Here is a 27,691-nt window from a genome sequence, read left to right on the forward strand (position 1 = left end):
GTAGAGATAGAGGAAAGAGGAGACATGGAGACCAGAACTGCTACAGGAGAAGCCAGGGGATGCAAATCTTCTTTCCCCAAAGGGCCCTCTCCCATTGCCCTCCTGCCATCCTCCCTACCTGTGGTATCAGCCATGGACCAAGATAATTGATGGCTTGGGAGGGAGATGACTGGTGGGATGGGCATTCAAAGCTGACATTAAATCACAGTTCCCCGAATGGTTGGAAATAGATATTGCACCACTCAGTTCTGCCTAGAGAGGCTTGGGTGTGGTTCTTCACTCTTTGGAAAGAAAATGTATTTATCACCTGCCAAGTATGAGGTAGTCCCCAAGCTAGATTCTGGGGCCAGGTGTATGAATAGGTTCCTGTATTCAAAATGTTCAGAGAGATGTAAGCCCCATAGACTTCTCTGGCTGCTCTACGGAGGCCCAGATATTCTGAGGACAACTTTGCTCTATTTGAGTCAGATCCTTTATAAAAATGGCTTATAAGTATGTAATGGCTTATGTAATGGCTTATAAGTTTCTTAGGAGATAATGAAAATATTCAAAGCCAAAAAAAGAAGGTAAAATAAAACAAAACCATCAGCATCATGAGCTAGAACTAAGGTGAAGTTCTGAAAGCAACAGCTAACTAAAATTTTGGGTTGCCCTAAGGACAAAGATCTATATGAAGGGGTCTCCCTGGTGGCGTAGAGATTGTCTCAGCGTTATCACCATACAATCAGAGTTCAATCCCCAGCCAGGGAGCTAACCCACATATGGTGCAGCAGACCCCTCCTGTCTTGCCTGCTGCTCCCCTTAGCAGTGTATTTCAGTAAATCTGCCTTTTCTGCTCCCCACTCTGTCTCTGGTGAATCTTCTCACCCTCTACACCTCTGGCCTACACCACAGTTCTTCTATGCAAAAATTAAAAAAGATAAAACAGTAAAATCTTTAAAAAATATATGTATATGAAGGCTGTGATCAGAACTAACACTATACCCCCACAGGTAGGGAAGCTGGACCTGGACCCCCACATGAAGCACAGACAACAAGAGGACAAATGTGATCCCCGGAAGCAGCTCTACTGACAGAAAAAAAAAATCCCCAAATGTAAAGCCTTAGGATTCCCAGATAAAGCAACTACAAAAATGAACTCACAATCAAAGATCAGCCAAGACTTTTAAAGAGAAAACCCCATCAAAATTAGCAAATTTAGAACCCCCCAGGACATCAGGTGTTAGAATTACCAGATAATTATAATAATAACGGATACCGTAGAGGATTTCTATGTGCCCAACAATATTATAAGTGCTTCATCATATGCTGATTCATTTAATAGTCACACAAACCTATGATATAGATACTGTTCTTATCCCTGTTTTATGGGTAAGAAAACTAAGCCACAATTAGGCCAAGTACCTTGCCTGTGGTTATATGCTGGTAAGTCGAAGGTGAGCATTCTCTGCAAGTTCAAGCTATGATCTTCCATTGTAAGGCTTCCATTAGGATAATAATTCATGAAATCTTTAAATAAATTAAAAATGGATACATTTTTGAAGTTAATATTATACATTTTGAGGTTATGCTTAATTGGTGTAAAATATACATGACATACCATCTTAACCATTTTCAGGTGTATGGTTTGGTTGTGTTGAGTACCTTCACATCGTACAGCCATCACCAGCATGCATCTTCAGAACAACACTGAAACTCAATACCCTTTAATTAATAACTTCCACTGCTTCCTCCCTCCAGCCTCTGGCAGCCACCATTCTTTTTTCTGTCTCTGAATTTGATGCAGCACCTAAATAAGTGGAATCAGATACTATTTGCCTTTTCGTGCCTGGATAATATCACTTAGCACAGTGTTTTCAAGGTTCATCCCCATAATAGCATGTGTCAGAATTTCCTTCTTTTATAGGCTAAATAATATTATACTATTTATACCACTTTTTTAATCTAATCTAATGAATATTAGTGTGGCTTCCACCTTTTGATTATTGTGAATAATGCCACTGTGAACATGAGTATGCAATTATTTCTTTAAGAGCCTGATTTTAATTCTCTGGGGTATAGATCCAGAAGTAGAATTGTTGAATATGATAATTCCATTTTAAATGTTTTATTATTTTTCATTATGACCGCCCCATTTTATATTCCCACCAACAGTGCACAAGGGTCCAATTTCTCAACATCCTCATCAACACTTCTTATTTTCTGTTTAAAAAAAAAAAAGCTATCTTAATAATCAAATAGATATAACAGGCAAATTTGAAGAAGAACCAAATAAGAGTCTTAAAAATGAAAACGAATTATTAAAATGAAAAACTGGATCCTGGTTAGATAGCATTGCAGACATAGATTAAGAGAAAAGTAATGAACTAGAAGATAAATTAAAGAAGTTATTAACTAAAAAAATATGAAAATGAGACTATGAACAATGGAGGCTAAAATGATAAGATCTGACATATCCAGTTAGACCCCTGTGGGAGAAAGAAAGACAAATATCCAAAAAGATAACAGCTGAGACTGTCCAGAATTGATGACAAGCACAGCACCACACACAGAACAAGCCACCGAGGTGCAAAGCCCTATTTTGGGGAAGGGAATCCAGAAAAAAAAAAATGTGTTGGCCTGTTGACCTGCCTGTATCAGGCAGGTGCAGGCACCTCCCTTCCCCCCCATTCTTGGAATGTACCTCCTGCTCACCTTCCCAGCTCTGAGAAGTTGACTGAGGACACAGTCATGAGATAGTCTTGTAGGTGATGCCATCCAAATGGTACATGTGATGAAACCTAGCAAAGGCATCCATATTTGGCAGGCAGGTGTGGAAAACTACTCATCAAATCCTCTTAGGTAATTTCCCTTGGTTATTAAAATTTCCACCTACCGGTACAGAGAAGTCTTCCTTTTTCTCCTGTCTCTCCCTGCCTGCTGCCTGCATACAGGGGCTGGCTTCAGATCCCACCGAGAAAGCTCTGAGGTTGTGGACTGTGACCTAATGCCATTCCACCCAGGTGGAAACATTAAAATAAATCTTCACCTAGAAAACCATCGCATCCTATGTTTCCAATGCCTTCATTGTTCGAAGTATGAGAGTAAACGGTCCCTGTGACTCCATCTTGACTCGAAGCCAAGATTTGCTGATAAAAAGGATTCAGGTGCGAAAGAAAATAACAGAAGGACTCGTGTAGACTCTTCTATTGGAGCCCAAACAACAGAGTGAATGGGAAAGACTAGGGAAGAGCAGGTTTGGGGTTAGAATGAGTAGAAATTATGAGTTTGGTTTTAGACAGTTGACATAATCATGTCTGCCAGGAAGTCATTTCTTAAGATGCACCACACCCCTCCCAGCCCTGCCCACTCAGCTTATGGTCTCTCCTAACCTGGGCCATAGGGGGTGTGGCCAGTGAGGGCCCCACCAGTGAGGGCAATGCCTCAATGGGGCCTGGCCTTGGGCAGCTCTTTCTAAGTACTAAAATGCTGTTGGAAGCTGTCACCAGGCTTAGAAATGCCTTACATTTATATGGCCAGCACTTTGTAGTTTTAATTTAAAAGTATTTCTACCTACTGTCTCATTTAATCCTCCCAAGAGCACCACTCCCAGGTGTGACCATCCCCACCTGCAGGTTAGGGAGCCGGGGCTCAGAGAGGTGAGGTGGCAAGCCCAAGGCCATTTCACTGATAAATAAGAGTGAGAAGTTGAGCCCAGATCCTGATTTTAAGTCCAGGATTGTTCTTTTCCATCCAGTGCTTGGGTGGCGGAAGGGACTCTAATTCCCACCTGTGAGTGTGTAGGGTAAGGTAAAAAGTATCAGGCTTTTCTGCCCTCCCGCCATTAGGATAGATGATGAAACCCTACGGTCCTGAATGCATGCCTGATGGCGGGCACCTGGAATAGGGTGTGGGCGTAGGTAGATGGGATTCACCTGGGCTGAGACTGGGCTTTTAAAGGCGGTGTCACGGGGATGCCAGCAGAAGCCAAGAACGAACGAAAGCAGAGAAAGAAGCAAGAGAAGCATAAGCTGAGAGAAGGCCGGAGAGCCCAGAGTGAAGACCTGCTGGGGGCTGGGAGGCTGGCAGGCCTCCCAGCCCCCCAGCGCCCCTGCCTCCCGTGTACCTGGTAATCCCAATAAAAGCCTGCAAAACCACTGAGGACTTCTGTAGGGTAAAGAAAATGTCAGGCTTTTCTGCCCTTCCGCCATCAGGATAGATGATGGATCCTTGTCCTGACTGCATGCCTGATGGCGGGCACCTGGAATAGGGTGTGGGCATAGGTAGATGGGATTCAGCTGAGCTAAGACTGTGCTTTTAAGGGCGGCGTCACGGGGACGCCAGAAGCAGCAGCAGCAGCAGCAGCAGCAGAAGCCGAAGCAGAAGCCAAAAGAGAAGCCGAGAAGCAGCAGAACGAACTCCAGAGAGCTCAGATAGAGTGAAGACTTGCTGGGGGCTGGGAGGCCTGCCAGACCCCCAGCCAGCACCCCTGCCTGCCATATGCCTGGTGAACCCCAATAAAAGACCTGCAAAAACCCTACTGAGGACTCTGACTCCTCCTTTACCCGGTCTGCATGGGATCAGAAAACCTGCACTGTGGCCAGTCCGGCCTCTTACAACTTCTGACTCCTCCTTCACCTGGTCTGCTGGATTTTAGAAAACCTGCACTGTGTCCTGCCCTGCCTCTACAGAGTGCCTCCAAGACTTTAAGCCATGACCTTTTGAGGAGGCCTTCTTCCTGCTATGAGCTGTTCCTGCTATGGTTTTGGAGGTTGTAGGTGCAGGCATGGGCACAGTGCAGGTTTTCTATGATTCCAGCAGACAGGTGAAGGAGGAGAGAGTCCTGGAGCCCTTGGTGGCTTTTGCAGGCTTTTATTGGGATTTACCAGGGGAGGCTGGCAGGCCTCCCAGACCCCAGCAAGTCTTCACTCTTTCTGGGCTCTCCAGCATCTCTCATGTTCTCTCTGCTTCTCTTGTGGTTCTTCTCTTCTCGTGGTACTCTGCTCTTGGTTCTGCTGGCATCCCTGTGATGCCGCCATTATAAGCTCCGTTTCTCAGCCCAGGTGAACCCACTTATGCAGGCCCACACCCTACTCCAGGTGCCCGCCATCAGGCATGCATTCAGGACCGCAGGGATCCATCATCAATCCTAATGGCGGGAAGGCAGAAAAGCCTGATGCTTTTTACCTTACCCTACACAGGTGTAAGTAGAATTCTGGGGAGGGGGGGCCTGAATGGGGAAGGAAGACCGGGAGCTTTTTCCTCTTCCATTTTAAGCCTGTTCAGCAAACAGATAACATAGTAGGAACCAAAGACCACAAGGCAAAATCTCTCGACTTCTTGCCTCACCTTCTCTGCAAATCTACCTGCTTTCACTTCCCCTTGACCTCCTTTCCCTGCCACAGTAGCACTGGTGTGACCCCACGTGACTAAGGACAGCCATTCCCCTTGGCCTCTGGTTCGAATTCCCTCAGGTCTACCCAAAGGACTCGTTCCTCGCTTTCAGCTACTACAGCTTTTTCCCTCTCCGCTGCCTCTCCCTTAGCTACATTTAATCCTGCTTTCATTTCTTCTATCTTGAAAAAGAAAAACATCCAGGTTTCACTTATATTCAGAATATAGAGAAACCCCAAACAAGGAGTTAGGAAGAAGACAAAACTTGCAAGCTGACTGTAAGGGCAGGACTGGACCCAGTGCAGGTTTTCTGATCCCATGCAGACCGGGTAAAGGAGGAGTCAGAGTCCTCAGTAGTTTTGCAGGTCTTTTATTGGGGTTCACCAGGCATATGGCAGGCAGGGGTGCGGGCTGGGGGGCTGGGAGGCTGGCAGGCCTCCAGCCTCCCAGCCCCCAGCAAGTCTTCACTCTATCTGGACTCTCTGGCGTTCATTCTGCTGCTTCTTGGCTTCTCTTTCGGCTTCTGCTTCGGCTTCTACTGCTGCTGCTGCTGGCGTCCCCGTGACGCCGCCCTTAAAAGCCCAGTCTCAGCCCAGGTGAATCCCATCTACCTCTGCCCACACCCTACTCCAGGTGCCCGCCATCAGGCATGCATTCAGGACAAGGATCCATCATCTATCCTGATGGCGGGAGGGCAGAAAAGCCTGATATTTTCTTTACCCTACACTGACCATAGATCTGAGGTCTACAGCAGGGGAGGGTGGGGAAATCAGGGGTGGGAAGAACACAGGGGTCTATGGTGATGGGTCATGGGTGCTGTGGTAGTGGGAGAACTATGGTGACTACACCTGAGGGGAAAAGCCAATAACTGTACAAAAATGAACAATGATGTAAGAAAATAAATTAATTAAAAGGAAAAAAAGAAAGAAAGAAAACCATCCATCCTCCTTCCTACCTGGGCCAATGCTTTTTCAACCCTTCACAGCGGACCCTAATACACTGGTGCCATTCCCTGGGCTCCTGCTGACTCTTCTCACCCTAGGGTCAAGTCACGGCCACCCCCCATCCCACCTGGCCACCCCATTCCACTTTGCTGGTTCATTGGCCACCTGTTCTTAGCACTCCAAGTGACCTTGACCTCAGAGACATCACTCTGCCTTGCCCTTGAACCCTTCTTTGTCAGCCTTTGAAGGTCAGAGCCCAGCATTCCCTAGAAAAAACCACCCTCCCCGTGGTCTGACCTGCTTGCTTACTCCTAAAATTCCAGCTATTTGCAAATGTCTGTCATTTTAGTGTCCTTTGGACAAACATTTCCATCAATAAACCTACTCTCTTCTCTCCACTCTCAGTAGACTGTGCGCTTCCTTAGATCCCTTTCGGGACAAACCTACCCCTAAATGCAGAGTCATCTCAGGACGAATTCAGAAGTTAGCTATGGCACCTGCTTCTAGACCCCCAAACAGACCTCTGTATATTCTGTGCTCAAAGTGATCTCAACCCACACACATCACCTTCCTCTTGCTGTTTTCAGTTCATGACTGGGCAACCATATGGAACCAAGAACACTCACTGTCCCCTGCCTTGCCCTCTGCAACTCAGTCCTCTCTCTCCCCTGCTAAAATCTTCTAATCACTCCCTACTGCCTACAAAATATATGTGAACCTTCATGACCTAGCCTGCAAGTCCTACATGATTGGGCCCTGCCTACCCTGCCTGCTGCACACCTCCTCGACTCCACCACACCTCCTTGTCTCCACCACGACTGTTCCAGCCCAGTCCCCAGGGTATGGCCCATATCTAGCCCATTTTGCAATACCAAGGTCTAATGGAGCATCTAGTTCTGAATAGGTGTTCAATAAATGTTTCTTGGATGAATCATAGTAACACTAGCCAATGCTATTACCTATAAACGACTATTACATGGTACCTATGGTTGCCCTTTTTCATTTGAAGTTTTCATTTAGATTTGAATTTAACAAGGAGTGGGGTGGACTGGCAAAGGGAAGTTAATGACATTTAGCAATACCACATCATTCATTACCAAGGTCAAATACGAGGAGAACCCTGGCAATTATCGCAATATTAAAGAACAGCTTTCCATCTTCTCCAGCGAAGGTATTGGCACTAGGAGGACCCAAATGCCTGTGAATAGGCCAGACATTCTTAGATATTTCATATGGGTGATCTCACTTAAACAGGTCATGTTTAAGCCCCAAGGAGACTGAGGCCCAAAACATAAAGCAATTACAACTGGTAAATCATCAAACTGAAACCCAACTCCCCATTACTCAAAAACTGAAACCCCAAACCGTTTCTATTAAACATAATTTTTATTCCATCCAAGGCAAAGCTAAATAAAATTCTACAATGCAAAACACATTATAAAGGCCAGACAGTCTGATCACATCCCTTCTGTGCTTGAATACAAGTCAGTGTTGGGTGTGTGCACATCTGTACCTCCCAGAGGCACCTGCCGACCCGAGACCCCCCCCAAGGCCCTTTGCTGCATCAAGTTGATCTAAAGTTATATAGGAAAATTGACTATGGATATTGCTGTCATCCAAGCCAGAGGAATAAACCATGCATAAGATAGTCAAAAGCGCTGCATATCAGGTGGGAGGTGGGAGGGTAGGGACTCCAACCTGGGACAAAGTAAAGTGAAGCAAGCCATAGGATTTTCCCGAGTGGTCCCCCCTCTTCCTGGCACTCCCTCCCCCCAGCACTCTGATGGCAGCTGGCTGTAAGAGTGAGATGGAGTCATGGAGTTATGAAGCCGAGGAACATGGGGTGCCCCCAAAAGGTAAAGCTCAGGCTTAGAAAGATGGTTCCTGAGATGTGCGGAGTCTCCCCTGTTAAAGCACACTCAGCCTCGCACACAACTCCATACTCCGCACTCCACGTACAGCCCACCCACCCCACACCCGTGCACTTCCACAAGCACACACTGCGCTCACTCCACACATGGGCACCCTCACCTGCCACCTTCTCCAAAGCATTAGCTCACCCCTTCACTTCACCTTGAGCTTGCTCAAGCAGCCAGGTAGATGTGAGAAGGCTGAACTCCATCGGCCCCTCCCCCACACCTCTCCAGGATCACACACTCATTCTGGCTGCCTTCTGTTCAACTTCTGCTGAGGAGACACCAAAGGCTGGAGTGCTAATGTCCTAGTCTGAGGTCAAGGAGAGGAAGCTAAGAAAGGCTGTTTTTGGCCTTAATGACTCTACTGTCAGCACAGCTGCAGATGCCCAGGGCTCTGAAAACCAGCTTTGTAAGTGGCTGTCTACAAGCACAAGCCTGGGATTACTTTCACCTGCCCCTGGAGAGTGTCCTTGGGACATGCATGCGCTGGGGGTCTGCTTGGGAGATGGCTGCGCACACCACTGCAGATCCATCCATACCAGTGTCCCTCTGTGGGTGTGATCCCAACACCAGGGCAGGTGTTTCTTTGTTGTGGAAACTAACTTTAGCATTTGTAGTCCCCACTCACTAAATGCCAGTAGTGCCTCCATTTTGCTCCATAAGTGTCCCACCCATGGGTCCAATCACCTCTGTTGAAAACCACGAAACAAAAGCTGTGAACAAGAAGCTTTGAGCATTAGAGTCAAAGTGTCTAACATTAAAGAGACTCTAATAATTTCAAGGGGGACTGGTAAAGAGAGAGATGATATGGATAGATGAATGATAGGAAAGATGCATAGATGATATAGGTGGATGGATGGATGGATGGATGCATGGATGGATGGATGGATGGATGGATGGATGGATGGATGGATGGATGGATGGATGCATGGATGGGTGGATGGAGAGAGGGAAGGAAGGAGGAAATGGATGGGTGAGTGGGCAGAGAGAGAGAGAGAGCAAAAGCGAGTTAGAGTGAGAGAGTGAGTTATAGAGAGGGGCTTGGAGATGAAGACCAGACAAACTTGAAACAGTTCCTCCAATTATAATATCTGGCCTTCTAGACCCTTTCCAAGTCAAAAAGATTTGTTAAACGAAAGCTCACCAAGCCTCACAACAGCCCTGCGAGGTAGGTAAGTGGTATCACACCATTCATAGATGGGAAAAGCTGAGCCCAGAGAAGATGCGCAAGTGCCCATTAGCCAGCAGCAGGCCCAGGGGTGGAGGGGACACAGCCTGTGCCTTGCCCCATTCTGTGCCCCTGGGTTTTCTCTCGAAAGTAGAGAGGAGCCAAGACAGTCTGCCCATCTGCCCATTCAAATATTGAAGCTGGGAAGGGAGAAGAAAGTAGTTTTGCAAGATGGCAGCTAAAGGGCTCTGGTCTGTCTACTCCCTAAGCCAGGAAAATCTGAATGGGCTTTGGGTGGAGGGCTGGAGGGACAGAGGCAGATCAGAGTGGGGACTTGTGAGCCCATCAGGTTGGCAAGGGCCACGGGCTACAGCCAAGGGCTCCCTGCTGAGGCTGCTGTCCCTCCATCTCCCCCACCTGCACCCTTGGGGAAGTCTGCTCCTGCTGTTGGCAGGGAGAATCCTGAGGCAGTCCCCATAGACCCTGGAAAAGGGGGTTACAGCCATCCCCCCTAGGGGTGCAGAGAATGGAGTGTCGGAAATTCTGTTCTGCTCCCCAGGGGAGCAGTTCAGATGTTTCCAAGACTCAGTCACTGGCCGTGAGGCTGCTGGGAACACAACCCCAGTTCCCTGGGACCTGGCATGACCCTGCAGGGGGCAGCTGGGGAACCCTCACAGGTGCCACACCAGAGTTGGCTGGAGAGGCGGGGAGAAATGAGCTAGGACTCAGGAACTAAGGCACAGACCAGCCCCACACATAAGGGGTGTGCAAACCAGTTCTTGAAAAAGCAAAAGAAAACTGTGGGCATGTTCTCCCTGCCTGTCCCCAGTCCAGGGTGTCAGAAGGGGTGGCACAGCTGAGCAGGAAGCAGCCAGAAAACCCAAGGGCTCTCTCATCCAAAGGAAGAGGATCCCTGAGGTAAAGGCAAGCCCTTGACCTTGGAGGGTGGAGATGGGCAACCCTAGGCCAGGGGAGAAACTATAATGGGGGAGGGGTGCACAGGAGGCAAGCCAACAGGAGGAGCAGGTTTGAGGATGCAACACCTCAAGCAAAATGACACGGCCTGCCGCTTCAAGGAAGGAGGAGGAGGGAAGAGCCAGGCTCAGAGGTCCCGGGAGTGGCTATGGTCCTGCCATGCCAAGGAAAGGGGGTGCCAGCCTTGGCAGGGCTGGGGTGGCCAAGAGGCCCAGAGTGCTGGCTTGTCCACCTCTGCAACCCTGACTCCCCAAGGAGAAATGCTAGGAAAGGCATAGGTAGCACCCCAGTGCTCTAGGAAGGCCTGAGGGGTTCCTTCATGAGCCCCTCAGGAACCCCAAGATCAGAGGAACAAGCTAGGTGGGTCTAGACCCCCCCAAGGTGGCCAGCCTGGTTGAGAGGGTTCAGACACTCCAAGCTTTGGGGGTTAGGATTGGGCGGTACGAAGAAGCATAGGACCAAGGGCGGCACCCTGGTGAAGGGAAAAGGAAAGTTCCCCAGTAGAGGAACATGGGGGACACGGTGTACATCAAGGCCTCTGAACATAGGCACCTCCCCAGCATCTTCCCACCCCCAGGTCCAGTACATAGTCCTCTAGGCCATTCCCACCACCAGCTATTAGGGCAACCCTCACAGATCCCCCAAAACTCTCCTGAAGAGAAATCTCGAAGAAAGCCAAGGCATTGCTCCTGGAGGGTGGAGGAGACGGAAGATCCCATCTACCCAGGTGTCGGGGGACCAGCCCTCCACACCACCCCAGTCCCTCCTTTCCTCTCCTGGACCTTCCACAGGCCCCCTCCCCGGCCAGCCCTTGTCCCTGGGGAACCCTGGCTGGGGAGGGGAAGAGGCAGGCTGGGCAGGACCCCAGTTTCTCCCCACCCAGAAAGACTACAGTTTGAGCCAAGCAGCAGATGTGTCAGGCACATGGGTTCACAGACACGGCTCAAGCGTCAGTTTCCTCATCAGAAAGTGGGGTTCCTGGAGGCTGCTTGGCCCCAAGCAGGGGTTCACACTTTTGTTGGTGGTTTCTCTTCTGCCTTGGAGCCAGGCAACCCATTCTCTGTGTTGTCATTCCCTGAGGAACTCACGAGGCACTCCTTCCTGCAGAGAGAGAGAAAGGGGGCACATGAGGAGAAGAGCCAGCAGCCAAGAATAACAAGCAAATTACAGAGGGGATCATGGCCCCCTATACCTCTCTCTGGCCTTCTGTATCAAGTTGCCTTCCTCTCTGGACCTCAGCTTCCTCATCTTTAAAATGGAAGTCATACGGTGTTGCTGTGAGGAGTCATAGGACATACTCAGGAAGGAGGCCAGCCACAGCTAATGGCCTCGGCATGGAGGTGGCCCTATTCCCAAGGGTCAGCGTTGAGGGGAAGCCATACCACAGTTATCCCCAAGCTGTGCCAGCCTACAGGGAAGGTTCCACACCAGCAAGGTGTGTGCCCAGGGCAGAGGGCATACTCCCCAGGGCCCCAACAGGCCCTTCCTCCCTCTGCTCCCTGTGAACATAGGGGGAAGAACACGCATGGACAGGGCAGAGCAGGCTGAGGTTTGGGCATCGAGCATGGCAGGTACGGGCAGAGGGTGGAGGGACTGAAGCAGGAAGTTTCCCAAGTCTGCTGCTTGGGTGAGTCTGCTCCTTAGATTCTGCCGCCTGCTGGAGCGGAGAAGTTACTGGGTGCACTGCACTGCTTGTACACAGTGGTAGCCATGGCTACCTTGACCCCCTTCCCGAACAATACAGAATGCTTAGCTATGATGGATGGGATAGCAAGTTTCCTCACACAAGCTGCATAAAACCCTGCCATTTTTACTCTTGGGCGCTCAGCCTTTTGGGAGCTATCCCACTGAGCCCACCGGTGTGACAAGTAAATCTCTCCACCTCTCTGAGGTGGATTTCTGATTTCTCTGGAAAATTGCCATAACAGGACAAGGCAGAAGCAGCAGGAAGGAGAGATGGTTAGATGAGCACACACACCCCAGGCCATCACCACCCAGACTGCACTGCTCTGGATACCCTCCAGTCTGCATCTTCCCGCCTCCGGGGCAGTGCCCAGATGCGCGGAGTCCTCCAGGGCAGACGTGACTGCTGCTCACTGCCAGCTCCTGCTCATGAAAACACCCCAGTGTTTCTCACAGCTGCTGCCACTTAACCACAGCTTAACTTCACCCAGGACTCATGTTGCCTGGTTTGTCACCTTTGGGAAAGACTTAATATTTGTCCTCATCAGTTTTTCTTGCAGGATTCAGTGTATAGCTCCAGCCCGTCAAGATCCTCCTGGAGCTCAATTTGATTCTCCAGCATAATCACTAGACTCTTAGAAACTGAATGAGTTTGTCATTCATCATGTCACTCAAATCTTAACATTAACAAAGGACAAGCAGAGTCTGTGGCATTCCACTGGAGACTTGTTCAATGGGTCTGTCTAGCTATGTAGCTAGCTAGCTAGCTACCTATTATTTTTTATCTGTTTGTCATCTATCACCTATCTATCTACCTATCTCTAGTTCTGCCTGTATCCCAGGTACAGTCAACCCAGTCAATTCCTATCCACCTAACTGGACTCTCAAATAGTCCATATTTCTTTTCTGCAAAACTGCCTGGTACCAGAACAGTGCCAAGTTAGAGAGAGGTGCACAATGTAATGCATGCTTGCTCTCAGAAAACTTGCAGTCTTTCAAAGAAAGTAACATTGAACAAATGATGTCAGCACAATGTGGTAAATGGTAGCAGGGGAATGGATGAAGGAGGGACCCAACCTAGGAAGCCTCCGTCTAGGGGTCAGGGAAGGCTCTTTGGAAGGGCAATTTAAGCTGAGACCACCAGAGATGGTCAGGAAAAGAGAGAGGACATTTCAGGCAGAGGGAACCACACCGGAAGTGAAAGCTCAGAACTGACCCCAAGACGCATCCACCATCCAATACCACCCACCCTCTCTGGCTTCCGCATGGCCTGTCTCTACCTCCATCCTTCCCTGTCCAGTTCCTGTGCCCACAGAGACCAGGCCCTTTCTTCCAAAGTCCCCTGAGCATGCCAGCTGTGAGGCCAGCAGCTCCCCACAGCCAGAAGGAGAGCCTCACTCAGCCTGGACTCCCAGGCCCCAAGCATCTCTCCCTAGGCCCCTTGGAAGGTATGTTCTTCCCTTCCTCCCTACCATGCCTCCACCCTGTCAACCAACAAAACAGCTTGTTCTCCAGATACATACCCAGGACACTCTCTGCCTTTGTTCTGGATGGTTCCCCATCTGGAATACCCTTCTCACCACTATCCCCAAAGTTTAAATTATATCCATCTTGCAAGGCCTACCAAAATATGCCAGAAGTCCCTCCTGAGCGCTCCACCATCTTCTGAAGCCCTCAACAGTCTACCAGAGCTCTCTGAAGGTCCCTCTACCTTGGATTCCATGCACTTGTGTCCAGGTCCTGGCTTCTTTATTTAAGGGCAGAATCTCATTTCTTTCAGAGTCTCCTACAGCACTGCACAGAGCCCTCACCCAGGACCTCCGAAGCAGCCACAGAATGGAGCAATGATTGAGTGAACTCTACATGTGCCCAGTGAGTCTGTGGGGTAGGGTGGCAATGGTTTAAGCTTTGAAACAACAGCAGATCTCTGTTTTTATGCCTGAACTTATCCCAGAACTTCCTAGAAGGTCATATCAACCTTTTTAGATTTTCTCTCCCCTATTTGAATTTTCAAAATTTCATAATAAAGGGCTCCCTCACACCGGGGTCTTCTCATTTTGGAGTTTATGTGTATGTTTATGTATAGAGCTTATGTATATGGAATTTTATATCTTCTCTGATTGATTGAAAAAATGGGGGGCTTCCTAAATGCTTTGATAGTAATTTAGATTGGGGTGATACTAACAGAAAGACGGGGGGTTATAGGGTGGGCAGGAAGAGTGTGAGAGGAGGAGAGTATGTGGATTGTATTTACATATTCAACGAATTCAATAAATGCCCATTGGAAGGCTGGGAAAGAGGAGGTGAGATTAGGAGACAAGGAGCTGGGAGATGGGGAGGAGACTTGCAGGAAATGGAAAGAGAGTGGTCGGATTAGGAAGAGAGGGTGAGAGGAGACCTATGGAAGGATGAAGGCAGATGGGGGCAGATGACAGTGGAACACAAAGATTCTGGGAAGACCCTTGAGATGGGACTGGGTGGTGGGCTAGTGGGAGGGCAGAAACATGCCATGGCGTCAACTCACTTCTTCTCCTGAGTCTTCTTGATAATGAAGGTGATGAACTTCTTGACCAGCAGGAGGAAGATGAGAAGCCCAATGACGCCGCCCACGATGGACAGGATGAGGAGCGTCAGCGTGTTGTCCACTTCTTCCACTGTGTGCAGGAAGAAAAGAGGTGGGGAGACAAGGGGAGCAGGAGTCACCAGGAGTTGAGCACCATGGAATCTCAGGGCTACACAGCCTACAAGCCCGGCCTCCAGGACATAACCTTCCCCAGGTCTTGCGGTGGAAAAGAAGGACAGTTGGAACGCGGCTCCCAACATGCTAAGGCACACATGAAGGGGGCCCTCCCACCCCGCTCCCACTCCTAACCTCCCACAGACACAAGCTCTGGAATCATTCAGACTCGACACCCACAACACCCATGGTTTGAGTCATGACTAGGTCCCCACATTGTCACTTGAGAATTTCAGTTCCTCTCTCTAGATCTCCTTTGTCCATGCCAGAAAAAATCACAGGATCTCAAGGTTATGCGCTATTTGGTAAACTTGACCTGGCCATTTAGCCCTCTAGCCTCAGTTTCCTCATCTCAAAACTGAACCCCTGACTTCACAAGCCTGCTCCACACAGTCTACCCCATCTCTATCATCCATCCTTCCAGTTACTCTGGCCAAAATCCTGGGAGGCATCCTTAACTTCTTTCTTTGCCTTAAATCCCATATCTGAGGTACCTGAAAACTCTGATGGCCCTAACTTTAAACATTCCAGACCCTAACTTCTCACTACCACCTTGCCTCAAGACATCTGTTGCCTGGATGTTTGTAATAACCTCCTATGGTCTCCTCGCTTTATCATCTATTCTTAGCACAGTAGCCAGAGCAAGGCTATTCTAGCATTAACTCTTCGGCTCAGAGCCTTCGGTGGCTCCCATCTCACTCATGCGAACGGGACCCTACATACCTAGGCTCATTCTGGCTCACCTCTTACTACTCACCATGCTCTAGCCACACTGGCCACTTTATTGTTCTTCATGCATCTGCCACAGGGTCTTTGCACTTGCTATTCCCTCTGACTTGGACTGTCCTCCCAAAGATACCCTCACTGCTTCCTCTCTGCCTCCTTCAAATGTGCTCTCTGTTGCCTTTTCCAGAGAGGCCTTCCAAAGTGACTCTGCTTGAATCCTAACCTTCCTCTCCCATTTTACATTTTTTCCATAACACTAGCCATGTTCTCCCATACAATATTTTCTTCTTTGTTTTGTTTACTGTGTATCCTGTTCCTTAACTAGAAGAAACTCTCCATAAGGGCAGAAATCTATTTTGTTCATGTTGTATCCTCAGCACCTAAAGTAATCTGTTATATGGTAGGTGCTCAATAAATATTTGTTGACTAGATGGATAGATGAGCCTAAAAAAATGGAGAGAAGATCCACCTCAAAGCAGTGTGTGAGAAGCAAAGGAACCCAGAAGTGCTCCAGTAAGATTAATCCCCCGCCCCTTCTCCTCGCTCCTAAAAAGGCTGAGCACAAAGTGGGGTGACTTCCAGAGAGGCTTCCATAAGAGGTGACCTTATCAGCATACTTGGCTCAGTGGACTCCAGGCTAGAACAAGCTACCTGATGAATTCCAGCTCTGCCCTTGACATGGCCAACACTGAACCCACAGGCGGCCCCTCTCCAACCCTCCAGGAGGGCAGGGAAGCCTCAGGTACAATCAGGACCCTGAAGCCAGTTTCCTTTCCTTCTTCTCTGCGCTGCACCTCCCTATCTTTCTGGGATCCTTCCTCCAAGAAAGCCCAGCCTAATTCCTCAATCCCCTATCCTACCACCCCCTTCTCTCACCACCTTCAATGTCTGGGGACATGTGAGCACCTGACACCTCATGGCAAGTTCCCTCCTGGTTTAACTGGTCCATTTGCGTCAGTCTGGCAACCCCGAGGAGGACTTATGCTCCACTCTTATCAGTATCTGTTGACTGCGCCTGACCATGCTGGTCCCCAATGTCAGTCATCTGTTTACCAGGCTTCTGTCCTACTCTGAACTGTAAATGCTCAAGGAAGAACACTGTGTTCATACGCAGCACTTTTTGGTATGAGATCTGACATTCCATCAACTTTTGCCATCAGAACACAAAGCAGCCAGGACTCGGGGGATATAAGAGTAGTAATAGCAAGTACAGAAAGTGTTGTACCTGTCTCAAACACTCGAGGAACTTCCCTCTCACTACACCCCTAGGAAAATGCAGCCATATTCCCATTTTATAGACGAGGAAAATGAGGCTCAGAGGAGCTAAGGGTAACTCACAAGTTATTCAGTGGCTCAATGAGGATTCAAGCAAAATCATTCAAGTTCCCGGATGCAACTCGAAAGGATCAAGTGAAAGAAAACACCAATGTGATCCATTTTACTCTTTCACAGTAACTCTGAGCTGGGTACCCTCCTCCACCCCTTGTCCCTCTTACTAGCCACCGTTGTCTCCCAACCCCCAGAGCCCCTCCTCAGCCGCACATACATTTATCAACAACTTGGAGGAAGATGGTGGCCTGGTGCTCAAGGTAATTCTCCTTGGGGTTCTTCGCATGGCAGGTGTATTTGCCGGTGTCGCTGAACTCCAGGTCCCGCAGCAGAATAGAAATGTTGTTCACTTTCTCCTTAGTGGAGCCCTCCAGAGTGATGCGGTCATCGTCTTTCAACTTCACCTTGGGGTTAGACTTCTCATTCTTCACAGTCCCATCTATGAGCTAGAGGAGGGGAGAGAAGGGAGGTGGCCAAGGAAGAATCAGAGTCCTCAAGGTCATGACATGACCCCATCCCACTCCTGCGGTCAGAGATGCCCCCTCCCCCTTGGTCTTCTGTCTAACCCGCCCATCTAACCTGAATTCTGCTTGCTTCAGACCAAGCCATGTTCTTTTACTAAGGTCACCCTGGAATGGAGGCCCTCTCTTACTGCCTCCTTCATAAAAGCTTTTTCATAAGGCCTCCTGCAGATGCCACACTCAGTCAACTGCTGCCAAACCTTGCTGACTGACCCCCACCCCCAATCCTCTGCTCAGCTGAATTCCCGCCCTGCATCAGGAGCTGGGTCAATCCCACAGCATCATCCATCAGCCCCCTCTGAGTTCAGTGTTTTCCTCTGTCCCGAGTAGGTCCCTGTGGTCTCCCTGTGGTGGCCCTGAGACCCCATGAGACTGCAGAGTGAGTACTCAGTGAACATCCACGCATTGGTCCTCCCCACCCCCAGACCCTGGCCCTGCCCAGATCCTTCTCTCCTCCAGCTTCCTCTCCCTTTCTCCAAGTCCAGTTCTCTAGGTCTTTCTCTCTCCTGTTTTTTGAAATCAAATTATTAATGTTTACATACGCAGTCAAGTCCCAGGTATTTCTTCAGACCAGACAAAGGACTCTAACCTACAATCCCAACAGATCCCAAATTAAGCAGCCCTCCCATTAGATCCTTCCAGACAGACTCTGAAAACCCTCAGGGGAGAGAGGGTGGCTCTGGGCACCATGGGAAGTGGGCGCGTGGCGATGGGAATGCTGCCTCGGATGGGAGTCAGAAGTGAGGGGCCAAGTCGGGGAGGGACATCTGGGCTGTCCTGTCCCTTCCCCTCCTACTTACAATCCTGTACGTATCACTGCTGTTGTAGGACCACCAGAAGCGGAGGTTCTCGAAGCCAAAGCAGCTGGAGAAGGTGCAGGGCAGTAGAATCTCCGTGCCGTTGACCGCGTAGATGGTGGTGGCCTTTCCCACAGACACCTCCAGCGACAGCGACACCGGGAGTAGGAGGAGACCTGTTGGAGGTGCCACCTCCTTTAATGAAAGCTGCAGCGGGCCGCTCTGGAAGGGGACTCTACAGCAGGACGGGGAGGTCTCTGTCACCCCCAGAGCCTCTTTACTACAGTAACACCGACTGGCCACCAGCCATAATTCTCCCTTTCCTCACCATGGCCTGGCAGGATTGAATTCGCATGCTAAGCATGCCAAAGCGGAATGCCCTTGCCTCAAAGCTCAGAAACAATGCCCCATGGTCCAGTCAGGATCCTGTCACTGTCCATAAAAGCTGGTATTTACTGAGCACTTACCAGTTACCAGCATGCTGAGCGCTCTGAATGACCGCCAGGGGTCACCCCAACACCAGAAAATGAGGCCCTCATGGACGCGCCGCGTCTGCACCCCGGCTGCGCCCCCTAACCTGCAGAAGCAGTCTCGGGAAGCGCGGTCCCCACAGCCCCTCCAAGTGCAGGGTGGCTCCTTCTGTTTGCACAGGGAATTCCCCTTAGGAGGGTGCGGGGCCTCCCCCTTGTGCTCTCGGTTTCCGGGCGCTTGGGGTGGGGGTGAAGGAGGTGGAGTAGGGTGTCTTAGGGTGAACAAGAGAAAAGCAGCAGCCACAGTCCTGGACACTGTCCAGGGCGCCTCTCATCACCAAGCCTGGGGGCTCCTGCCGACCACTCGGGGCTCAGAGGCAGAGGGACACTCCGGGGTACTGTGCTCGCCCCTCTAGTGCAACGCCCTCCGGCCACTGAACGCGACCCTGAGAACTAGAAGGAGACTAACGGTCAGGATGAAACAACGTGGGGATGGCGTGGAGACCGGGCGCATCTTGGCCAGCGGCAGCAGCGAGGGCGGAGCGAGTGAACAGTAATGGGAGGGAAAGAAGAAGGTGGAGACACAGCAGCGCGGCAGAGCTGGACGCCAGGAAGGCGGAATGTGTGCAAGGGTGGCCAGGACAGAGCTCCGGACCTCTGTCCCTTCCCGACTCGGAGGAGGAGCTGTCCTGGAGGCATCTGGCAACCCAACAGGGCTCCTAGACCTGGGAAGGCCCCGCAAATGCCCATCCCCCTTCTTGTCCCCTTCTTGCCCTCTGCACCCCCAGTACATTAATATACTTCTGCTGTTTGGGCAGGTGGAAGCCAGTTTCCACTCCTGGCCTCTGGGGCCACCTCATAAGTCCCTGCAAGGAGGCCCAGGCTCGTCTCTCCACCTGCAAGGTCCTTAAGGAAACCCCACTGTACTTCAAGGTCACAGGCAGAATCCATGCCTACCTCTCCTTGTCCCTAGATGATGTCCCTAGGTGGCCCCAGGTGAGGACTCAGGGGGGCCTTGTTCTGGGTTCCAGTGATGCCAAGAGTAGGGACCCTGGGCGTTATCTTCTGGACAGGGCGCCTGGCTCAGTGGTCCAGGTGAATAATCTCATTTCATCCTCACCTCAAACCTGGAAGGCGGCCGTTGTTAATCACATTGTACAAGTGGGAAAAGTGAGGCCCTGAAGAGCAAAGTACGCGGTGTGGTGCAACTTCTAGGGGTAGTTGAAATCTCAACTGGGGTCTGACTCAAGGGCAGTGGCAAGCAGCCAAGGTTTCCTGTGCTCCCCGCCCAGACTGCAGCTTCTTGAGCCTCCAGCCTGGTGTACCCAGAATGTCAGAGCTAAAGGACCCAGCCTGATCCATTAATCCCACTGCCTCATTTAGAGACAGGCCACCCACAGCCCCAAAAGGGAAAAGTCTTGGCTGAGGGCCTCCCTGGTGGCGCAGCGCTTGAGCACTGGGCTGCGAAGCTGCCCGCAGCCTCTGCAGTGCCAGTTCGATCTCCAGCCACCAGCGAGGGTCCCACATGGCACGCAGACCTACCCTGCTGCCCGCTGCTCCCCTCAGCAGTGTATTTCGTCAGTCTGACTGTTCTGTTCCCCGCTCTGGCTCTGGTGAATTCTCTCACCCTCCCGTACTTCTGACTGTACCCAGTGCTTGTATAAATAAAATAAATAAACCTTTTTAAAAAAAAAAAGTCTTGGCTGAGCTGCCTGGGTTTAGTGCCCAACCTGGGTGAGAATCCCTCAGCCCAGGTCAGCTTCAGTTCTGCAGGCAATTTCCAGAATGGTTCTTGTTTCCCAGACAGCCAGAGACAGTCTTTGTTCTAAAGGTCACCAGCCCATCCTCACTCTCCAGGACAAGCCTCTTTTGTCTAACTTAATCATCACGGGGTACATCGTAAACCAGCCTCCTCTTGTTGTGTCCAGTGGAGATGGTGATGCATATGCCATCTGAGTGATGCTTTTTAAATGACAGGGAAGGAGTTGCAAGGAGAGACCTGCTCCTGCTCTTGGGCTCCCCTCGGCTTCTTCTCGGTCCCTTAGCTGCTGATGGCAAAGTGGAATGCCCTTGCTTCAAAGCTCAGAAATAATGCCCCATGGTCCAATCAGGATCCTGCCATTGTCAATAAAAGCTGGTATTTACTGAGCACTTACCATGTGTCAGGCACACTTAATCCTCAAACGCATCCTACAAGTGATATACTATCACCACACCAAGTAATAGGCAAGACAACCAAGCACAAGAAGGTTAGGAGATGTGCCTAAAGTCAACAGGAGACATTTCCAGCATCCCCAAGCCCCAAAGCAAGAAAACCCTCCCTTCCTTTCTAACATAACAGGATTTGCCCAGCAGGGCTACAATTAGAGCTGAGATATTCTTTTAATTAGCCCTCACTCTTTGATCAGCTCCTGTGCACTAGGAATTATTCTAGAGCCATGGCTTTTAAACTTGAGCATATCAGAGGCACCTGGAAAGAGGTCCCACCCCTTTAGTTTCTGTTTCAGAAATTCTAGAGTGGAGCCTGAGAATTTGCATTTCTAAAAAGTTCCCAGAGATTGCTGTAGTCAGGGACCGCACTTTGAGAATCACCGTGCTAGAGATTTTATACATAGCAACGTCAGCTTTTTACTAGAATGCCAAAGGTAGGTCTAGTTTTTGTTTGTTTTGTTTTATGAATGAAATTGAGGCTCAGAGAGGTTGACTAATTTCCCCAGGACCACAGAATAAATGGATCTGGGACTGAGCACTTGTATAGGATGGACAGACGTTTTAGATATACTGTCTCGTAACATCTTCATCATAATCCTATGAGGTCGCTATTATTTTTATCCTCACTATACAAAATAGAGACACGAGCTCAGAATGATTAACTAGCTCAAGGCCACACATCCTGAAAACAGAGCAAGCAGTATTCAGACGTAGGTCTGCTGTTCACCTCTCCATGCTTATGATTCTGCAAGAGAACAGTGCAGTCAGGGCCAGGTTTCTTGGTTTTTTCACTTCTGTCCCCTCTCCACCCCACCCCCATCAACACCTCCCCCAGAGGTCAGGGAACAGATCTCCACCCTCCAGCCTAGACCCCCAGCTCTGCCCTTACCCTTACTACCCCCTCAAACCAAAGAACAAATTGCAGCATATCAACAGGGAAACTCTCAGGAGAAAGCAGCCTCCTGCTAGCTACAGCCTCCCTCAGGGCCCAAGCTTGTGCCCTTAGAAGGTGCCCACCAGGGCTCCATTGGTGCAAGCTTCACCCCTTCCCTGACGGGAACAGGGGATCCTGGGGATCATGGGCCAATTCCCCCTCCCAACCCTAGTCAGAGCAAAACACCCAAGAACACCAAAGATATACATCAAAAGTACAATCTTTGGGGCTGCTTTAAATAGATAGAAGCAGGGAAAAAATCCAGACAGAGGAGAAAACCATTTCTTTAAGTTCTGGTGCATGACAGTGCACATTTCTGCCTGATTAGTGTGCGCCTATGTGGATGACTTAACTCTAATACACTCAGGACTCCCAGCCTCCCAGGGTGAAGCATCGCTATTGCCACGGTAGCATGGAGGGGATGTTTCTAGGGAATCCAGGGCCCTGCCCGAGTGAAGGCATCAAGAGGCTTGGGCCAGTCTGGCTCCCTCCAGTGCTCACCCTCCCAGCCAGATGTTGCAAGTCCTACCACCTAGGTCTGGGAGAACTGAAGCCCAGGTCCTGCCTTGCACCCAGGCTTTCTGGCCTATGAGGCCAGGGGCAGGGGTTGATCTGCTAGAGAGGAGGAGCAGGGGCAGGGGTTGATCTGCTAGAGATCCCCCAGCAAGCTGGCCAGGCAAGAAGCAGAGAAGTCAGCAGACACAAAGCAGACCGCACTGTGCCGTTGACCTTGAGAAAGCTAGAGGTGCCATATCTAGTGTGCACTGCCCCAAAGCAGGGATGGCTATTTCCCTGTCTCTGATCCTAAGGGAGAGAGGGATATTTTTCAAAAGGAGGGAGGGGAACAGGGCTGGCCTCCATCACAGCCTGGCTGGAACCAGGGCAACCCTAACTTAGTGACCAAGAATGTCTCCAGGTGATTCACGTTGTTTTATACTGTACCACCCTTGAGGTCATTATTTCCATGCAGCTATATCCCTGGAGTAAAGAAGGACTTTGCTCTGCCCAACACTTAACTCTTTAGAACCTCCAGGTGCACACATGGTGGCTGTGTTTGGGGGTGCGAGGGGAGGAGATTGGGAGCCTCTTTCTGGAATTATGGAGTTGTTGAGTAAATCCACCTCTTCATAATCCTTGGAAATCAATCCTAAACCCATAGCCTTGCATTTGCTCACTAAAAATCTCTAACCTTTTGGCCACCCTCAGAGCCATCATTTTCTTTGCCATTATCTGAACTCCCCCTACCTCCATCCACATCCGGGTGCTAAGGCTTGACTTAGCACCTAGGAGGATTAACTGAGGACCCCCATGTTTTAGTCAAGTAAAAAAATATTCCATATCTGCCAAGGTTATTATTAAATACTCACAGGAGCAGGAATCTCATGGCTACTATCAGATACTCCAAGGTAAATGCCGAGGTAGGAGACTTTCTACCACCTTTTCCCACATCCAAGGATCAGTCACCCCCACCCCAAGTGCAGGAAGGAAGAGGAGCAGGGGTGTGTGTGCCTACTCTAAATTTAGCTCCCAGGGCTTGCCTGGCACGGCAGGTGGAAACACGGCTTACTTAAATAGGGAAGCTGATACACTCTGGTCCCAGGGAAGGCAGACAGTCTCCAAGTTCAAGCTGGAGGCAGAAAGTGGGCCAAGGCCAGCAGGACAAGCCCCCTCCTGGGGTGCAAGCCCTGGGGGTTGTGGGAAGTAGGGCTGAGCTAGGCAAGGCCCCTGGGCCCAGAGGCAAAGGAAAGATTTCACCTCCCTCTCTCTAGGCAACGTGCCTGCTTCCTGCCCACCCTCAGGAGCTTTGCAGGGATCAAAACATACCCCTGAGAGGGCACGGGATACGCAACAAATCCAGCTTTGCAAACAAGTTCATGCAGCATGCCATGTCCCTCCTCTCACACACCACAGAATGGGCATGGAGGCATGGCCAGCCCGTGGTTTGAGAGATGCCAATGCCCACGGCAACACAACAAGGTGGGAGAATCTGTGTCTAGTGTGTCTACCCATCAGGCTGATCCACCAGGAGGTGGGGTGTCATAAGGGTTTAAGGAGACCCCCCCGCCCAGTACCTGCATCTCCAGAAAAAGATCAGATCTCCAGTTCCAGATTCAAACCTGAGTCTCCCTCACTGCTTCCCCTTCCTGTCTTGTCCTCTTGCCCATGAACTCTGTTCTTACCAGTTCTTCTTCCTTCCTCTGAGCAGGCCCTGAGCATCCTTTCTTTAATTGCATTCTCATTAAACAAGCCCTTAATAAATACATACCAAGGGAAAGAAGGTTGTGCAACATAGCACTCTCACAAGTGATAATTAACACAGATCATAGCAATTAAGCAAATCAGGGAACAAGGAAAGGGTGGGCAGGACAGATATATTACTGGTTGCATGTTTAGGAAGGGGCTGGCAGCCACATAAATCTCCACTCTAACACGACAGCCTTGGGGACAGCTTCGCAATTTAAGAAAAGGGTATATTGTCAGGTTATCAAGAATCATTTTAGTCTCAGCCTGAGTTTGATATGGGGTGGGGGGAGCAGAGAGGTAGAGGGCTGCTGGATTCAGCCTCCACAGTTGTAAGAACAACAGCTTTAGGACCCCTATTCTGCCCCCTGCCATGTCCAGGCCCCCCCAACCTCACTCATCCTTCAGCCCCTCAGCACAATCCCTGCTACCCTCCCCTCTCACCAGACTTTGCTTAACTGGGAGGCAACTTGATATAAAGAGCCCAAAAGACCAGGATTCTCAACTACTTGACCACCAATTGGCCATGAACCCTTGGATAAATCATCATCTTTTCGGGACCATGGTTCCTGGGTCTTAGGAAAGCACTGTACTGTGGTGTCCAGCTCTGGCGCTGCCAGGAGCCTCTCCAGCTGACTGTCTAGCCATCTCTGCATCTCCCCTCCTAGTGCTGCTCCGAGGATTCAACTGGGGCTGCCTGGAGAAGGTCATGGGGAGGACCCAGGTTGCATTCACTCTGCAGACCAGAGGGGCAGGGGGCATAGCAGGTGAGGCCTGCTGGTCTCCCACTTGCAAACCAGTCCACTATCCCTAGAGTTCCCAGAGGATAGCTCAGGGATTCATCTTAACCTGCTCAAGGGGCCCCTCCCCTACCTGTTCTGCCCAGATGAACAGTCCTTGGAGGAGGTAGGGGCTTCCACCTGGAAAAAATACCAAGATTCTGCCCGCAGGACATATACACACGTGCACATATACATATGAGTGTGTGTGTGTGTGTGTGTAGTGTGGTTTCTCACAGACGACTGGTTCTATGAATATTTTAACAGTCTAGTTGCTGGCATCCACCATCCATCCAGGCAGCAAGAAGATGGTAAGCCAGAGGTGTAGCTAGGTGGGTCAGTTTAATGACTGGAGGAGTTTGAATTCCCTGTTCGCCCCTGACCTCTGCCATGGCCACAGAGGGAATTTGGCTGATCAGGGACGGGATGGAGGTGGGGGATAGGAAAGTAAGGTGCAGGGCACTGTGCTCACCCCATGAAGGGGAGCTGCAGGTCTCAGGCCCTCTTCATCAGGATTGCTGTGAAACCAGGATACATCTGTGCCAAAGGTACAAGAGCAAACTGCAGAATATTCTATTCTACCCAGCCGAAGGGATGTCATTAAATGCATGGCTCCAGAGTAAAAGAAATACTCTGTCCCCCTCCATCACCAGGTGCCAACATGACAGGTCTGCACAGTGTGTACCTTTTGCAGAAACAGCGCCCTTAAAGGCTGCTATCTCCCCGTTTTCAGTGCAAATGTTTACTTTGTATGCCTAACCCAATGGGGGAGGGGGCTGCCTAAAGCCAAATCTGACAAATATAAACAGGAAGAGGTGCAGGTGCCAGAGATGGAGTCAGCTTACATAGAAATCCCGCCATGATTTAGTAGGCGATTGCATTCGGACTAATAAATATCGTCCCCTAATCTCTTAGTGTTTGATGCTCAAATCTATCAGGTACATATTAATGGATATTAAAACCCTGTTCCCTGTGTCTCTGAATGTGTGTCCTCAGTCTTCATATTTGTCCCAAAATTGCAGAGCTGGAGCAGGTTAGACCAGCCCGCCCTGTGGAATCTCTGTGCAGGAGACAAGAGCCTTCCTAACCCGGCACTTGAACGATCTTCTAAGTCCCTCCAACACCCTCCAGTCCTTAGTGTGGGCTGCTGGAAAGGCAGTGGGCAGTGGAGGAGGTTGAGGGCAGAGCAGCCAAAAATAAAAAGGACCAGAAGGCAGGCGTTCACTCCCCCTCCCAGTGGGTGCACGTCTGATATCTGGGTAACAAGCATCCAAGTTGCAAACAGCTCTGGGCAGTGGGGAGAAAGCACCGTCCCTACCATCACACGTGCAACCCACCTGGCATCTCCTACACCCAAGGCATGGACACCCTCCCGCAGCACACCTAGACCGCTGACACCGAAGACCCGCGCTGCGCTGCCACCCCACTACCCTGCTCCAGAAGCCTGGAGTAAAGGAACCAGAGACAGTAAAAAAAAACTCATCCCGAGGCTGGCTGACCGCTGGAGCAGGGATGCATGCCCACAGTGCCCGGGAACCGCAGCGGTTCGAGCCAGGCGTCCAGCAAGAAGCCGGCAGCAGCGGTGTCCAATGCGTGCCGCACTCCAAAGCCCACCCCATCCAAGGAAGGCACTCCTCGTTTAAGTGTCCCTTCCTCCGGACAGAGGTGGGTGCAGAAGCAGGAGAAGAGACCGAGCTAGGGCTGCCTTACCCAAAAGCCCAGCGCCCAGCCATCTCGCCCGCGCCTCGCCTCGGTCCCCAGCCCCGGACATCGCTGTGTTCGCTCCGGAGCGCGCCAGGGGCGCGAGAATTGGATACAGGGCACCGCTGCGTTCGCAGCCCTCGGTCTGCAGTGGGCCGCGAAGCTGCCCGAGAGCTCTGCGCCGCCGGCCGGGCTCGGGAAAGTTAGCGGGGAGAGCGCCAGAGGAGAGCTGGGGGGGAGGGAGAGGAGGAGCCGGCTGCGGGAGCGGCTGCTGAGGGCACGCGGAGGAGAGGGAGGAGCAGGAGGAGCCGGAGGAGGAGCAGGAGGAGCCGGAGGAGCCGGAGGAGCTGGAGGACCGCCGAGCGACGCTGCGCCTCTGCCCTGGAAGCGCTCCAGCCGCAGGAGGGGCGGTGGCCGCCACGGAGCTCAGGGCGCCCCCGCCCGCAGCGCGCCCCGCTCGGCACGCCCCGCCCCGTGGTCCCGGAACCCCGGGGACAGGCCAGGATCCCCCGGTGCCTCTCCAGCTCGGGCTGGGCTGCTGCGGCTTGGCACTGCAGAGCCCGCCCGCAGGCGCCCTCACCATCCCGAGCGCAGAACTGCCAATTAAGAGGACAGTTTGGGGTGGGGGTGGGGGGCGGGGAGTAGAGACGGAGCTTTTCGGGTGTTGGGAGGCTGTTGTTTTGCTTTGGGGAGCACCGAGAGGGTGGCCGCTCCCTCTCGCCGGGCCGCGAAGGGACCGCTCGAGTGTCCGCAGCGGGCGCTGCCGCAGCCGGGGAGCGCGTGTGGCCTCGCGTCCCGCTGCCCCGGGCCCCGCGCGCCGCCTGCGGCCACCCCTGCGCGGGCTCCCGGGGGAGGGCCTCCAAGTGCAGCCCGCCCGCGCCCGCCGCCCACCTGCCTCGCATTCTTCACAGACTCCTCGGCAATCACGATGTTCCTGGTTAGGGAAGCAGGCCAGACCTACCAACATGCGTCTGGTCCTGGGCCCTGCGCCCCGCTTCACCCTCCAGCGGCACCTCCAATTTCTCATTTCACTTCCTCATCATCTCCCTCAAACTCCACCTTTTCGCCTTCTTCCAAGAGTTTGAACCCAGTAGGCTCCCGGGACCTCCCTCTGGGGGTGGAAGTGGAAGAAGGGCCTCCTGGCATCAGGAGGGGTCACAGCCACGGCCAAGAGCTGAGCTGGGCC

At 51.1% G+C, this 27,691-nt stretch overlaps 1 protein-coding gene across 1 annotated transcript; it reads right to left on the reverse strand.

Annotated features, from left to right (window-relative positions):
• Positions 1 to 7,690: 7,690 nt before the first annotated feature.
• Positions 7,691 to 26,723, reverse strand: SCN4B (sodium voltage-gated channel beta subunit 4). The gene is made up of 5 exons (XM_037505362.2): positions 26,515 to 26,723; positions 18,173 to 18,345; positions 17,069 to 17,297; positions 14,584 to 14,713; positions 7,691 to 11,477 (listed from the first exon to the last, which is right to left on the reverse strand). Exons 1-5 carry the CDS (start codon positions 26,573 to 26,575, stop codon positions 11,384 to 11,386), a joined length of 687 nt encoding a protein of 228 aa, XP_037361259.1. The 5' UTR covers positions 26,576 to 26,723; the 3' UTR covers positions 7,691 to 11,383.
• Between the last annotated feature and the right edge of the window lie 968 nt (positions 26,724 to 27,691).

This window comes from Talpa occidentalis, unplaced genomic scaffold, assembly GCF_014898055.3.
Source record: "Talpa occidentalis isolate TD23 unplaced genomic scaffold, MPIMG_talOcc4v2.1 talOcc4.12, whole genome shotgun sequence".
NCBI lineage: Eukaryota > Metazoa > Chordata > Mammalia > Eulipotyphla > Talpidae > Talpa > Talpa occidentalis.

Excerpts from the sequence above, each read along its gene's own strand:
- SCN4B (XM_037505362.2), bottom strand. The coding sequence starts at position 26,575 with ATGTCCGGGGCTGGGGACCGAGGCGAGGCGCGGGCGAGATGGCTGGGC. Across the intron at positions 18,346-26,514 it reads GCTGGGCGCTGGGCTTTTGG|GTCTCCTCCTACTCCCGGTG; the intron begins GTAAGGCAGCCC and ends CACCTCCAACAG. Across the intron at positions 11,478-14,583 it reads AAGAAGACTCAGGAGAAGAA|GAAGGAGTGCCTCGTGAGTT; the intron begins GTGAGTTGACGC and ends CTCTCTCTGCAG.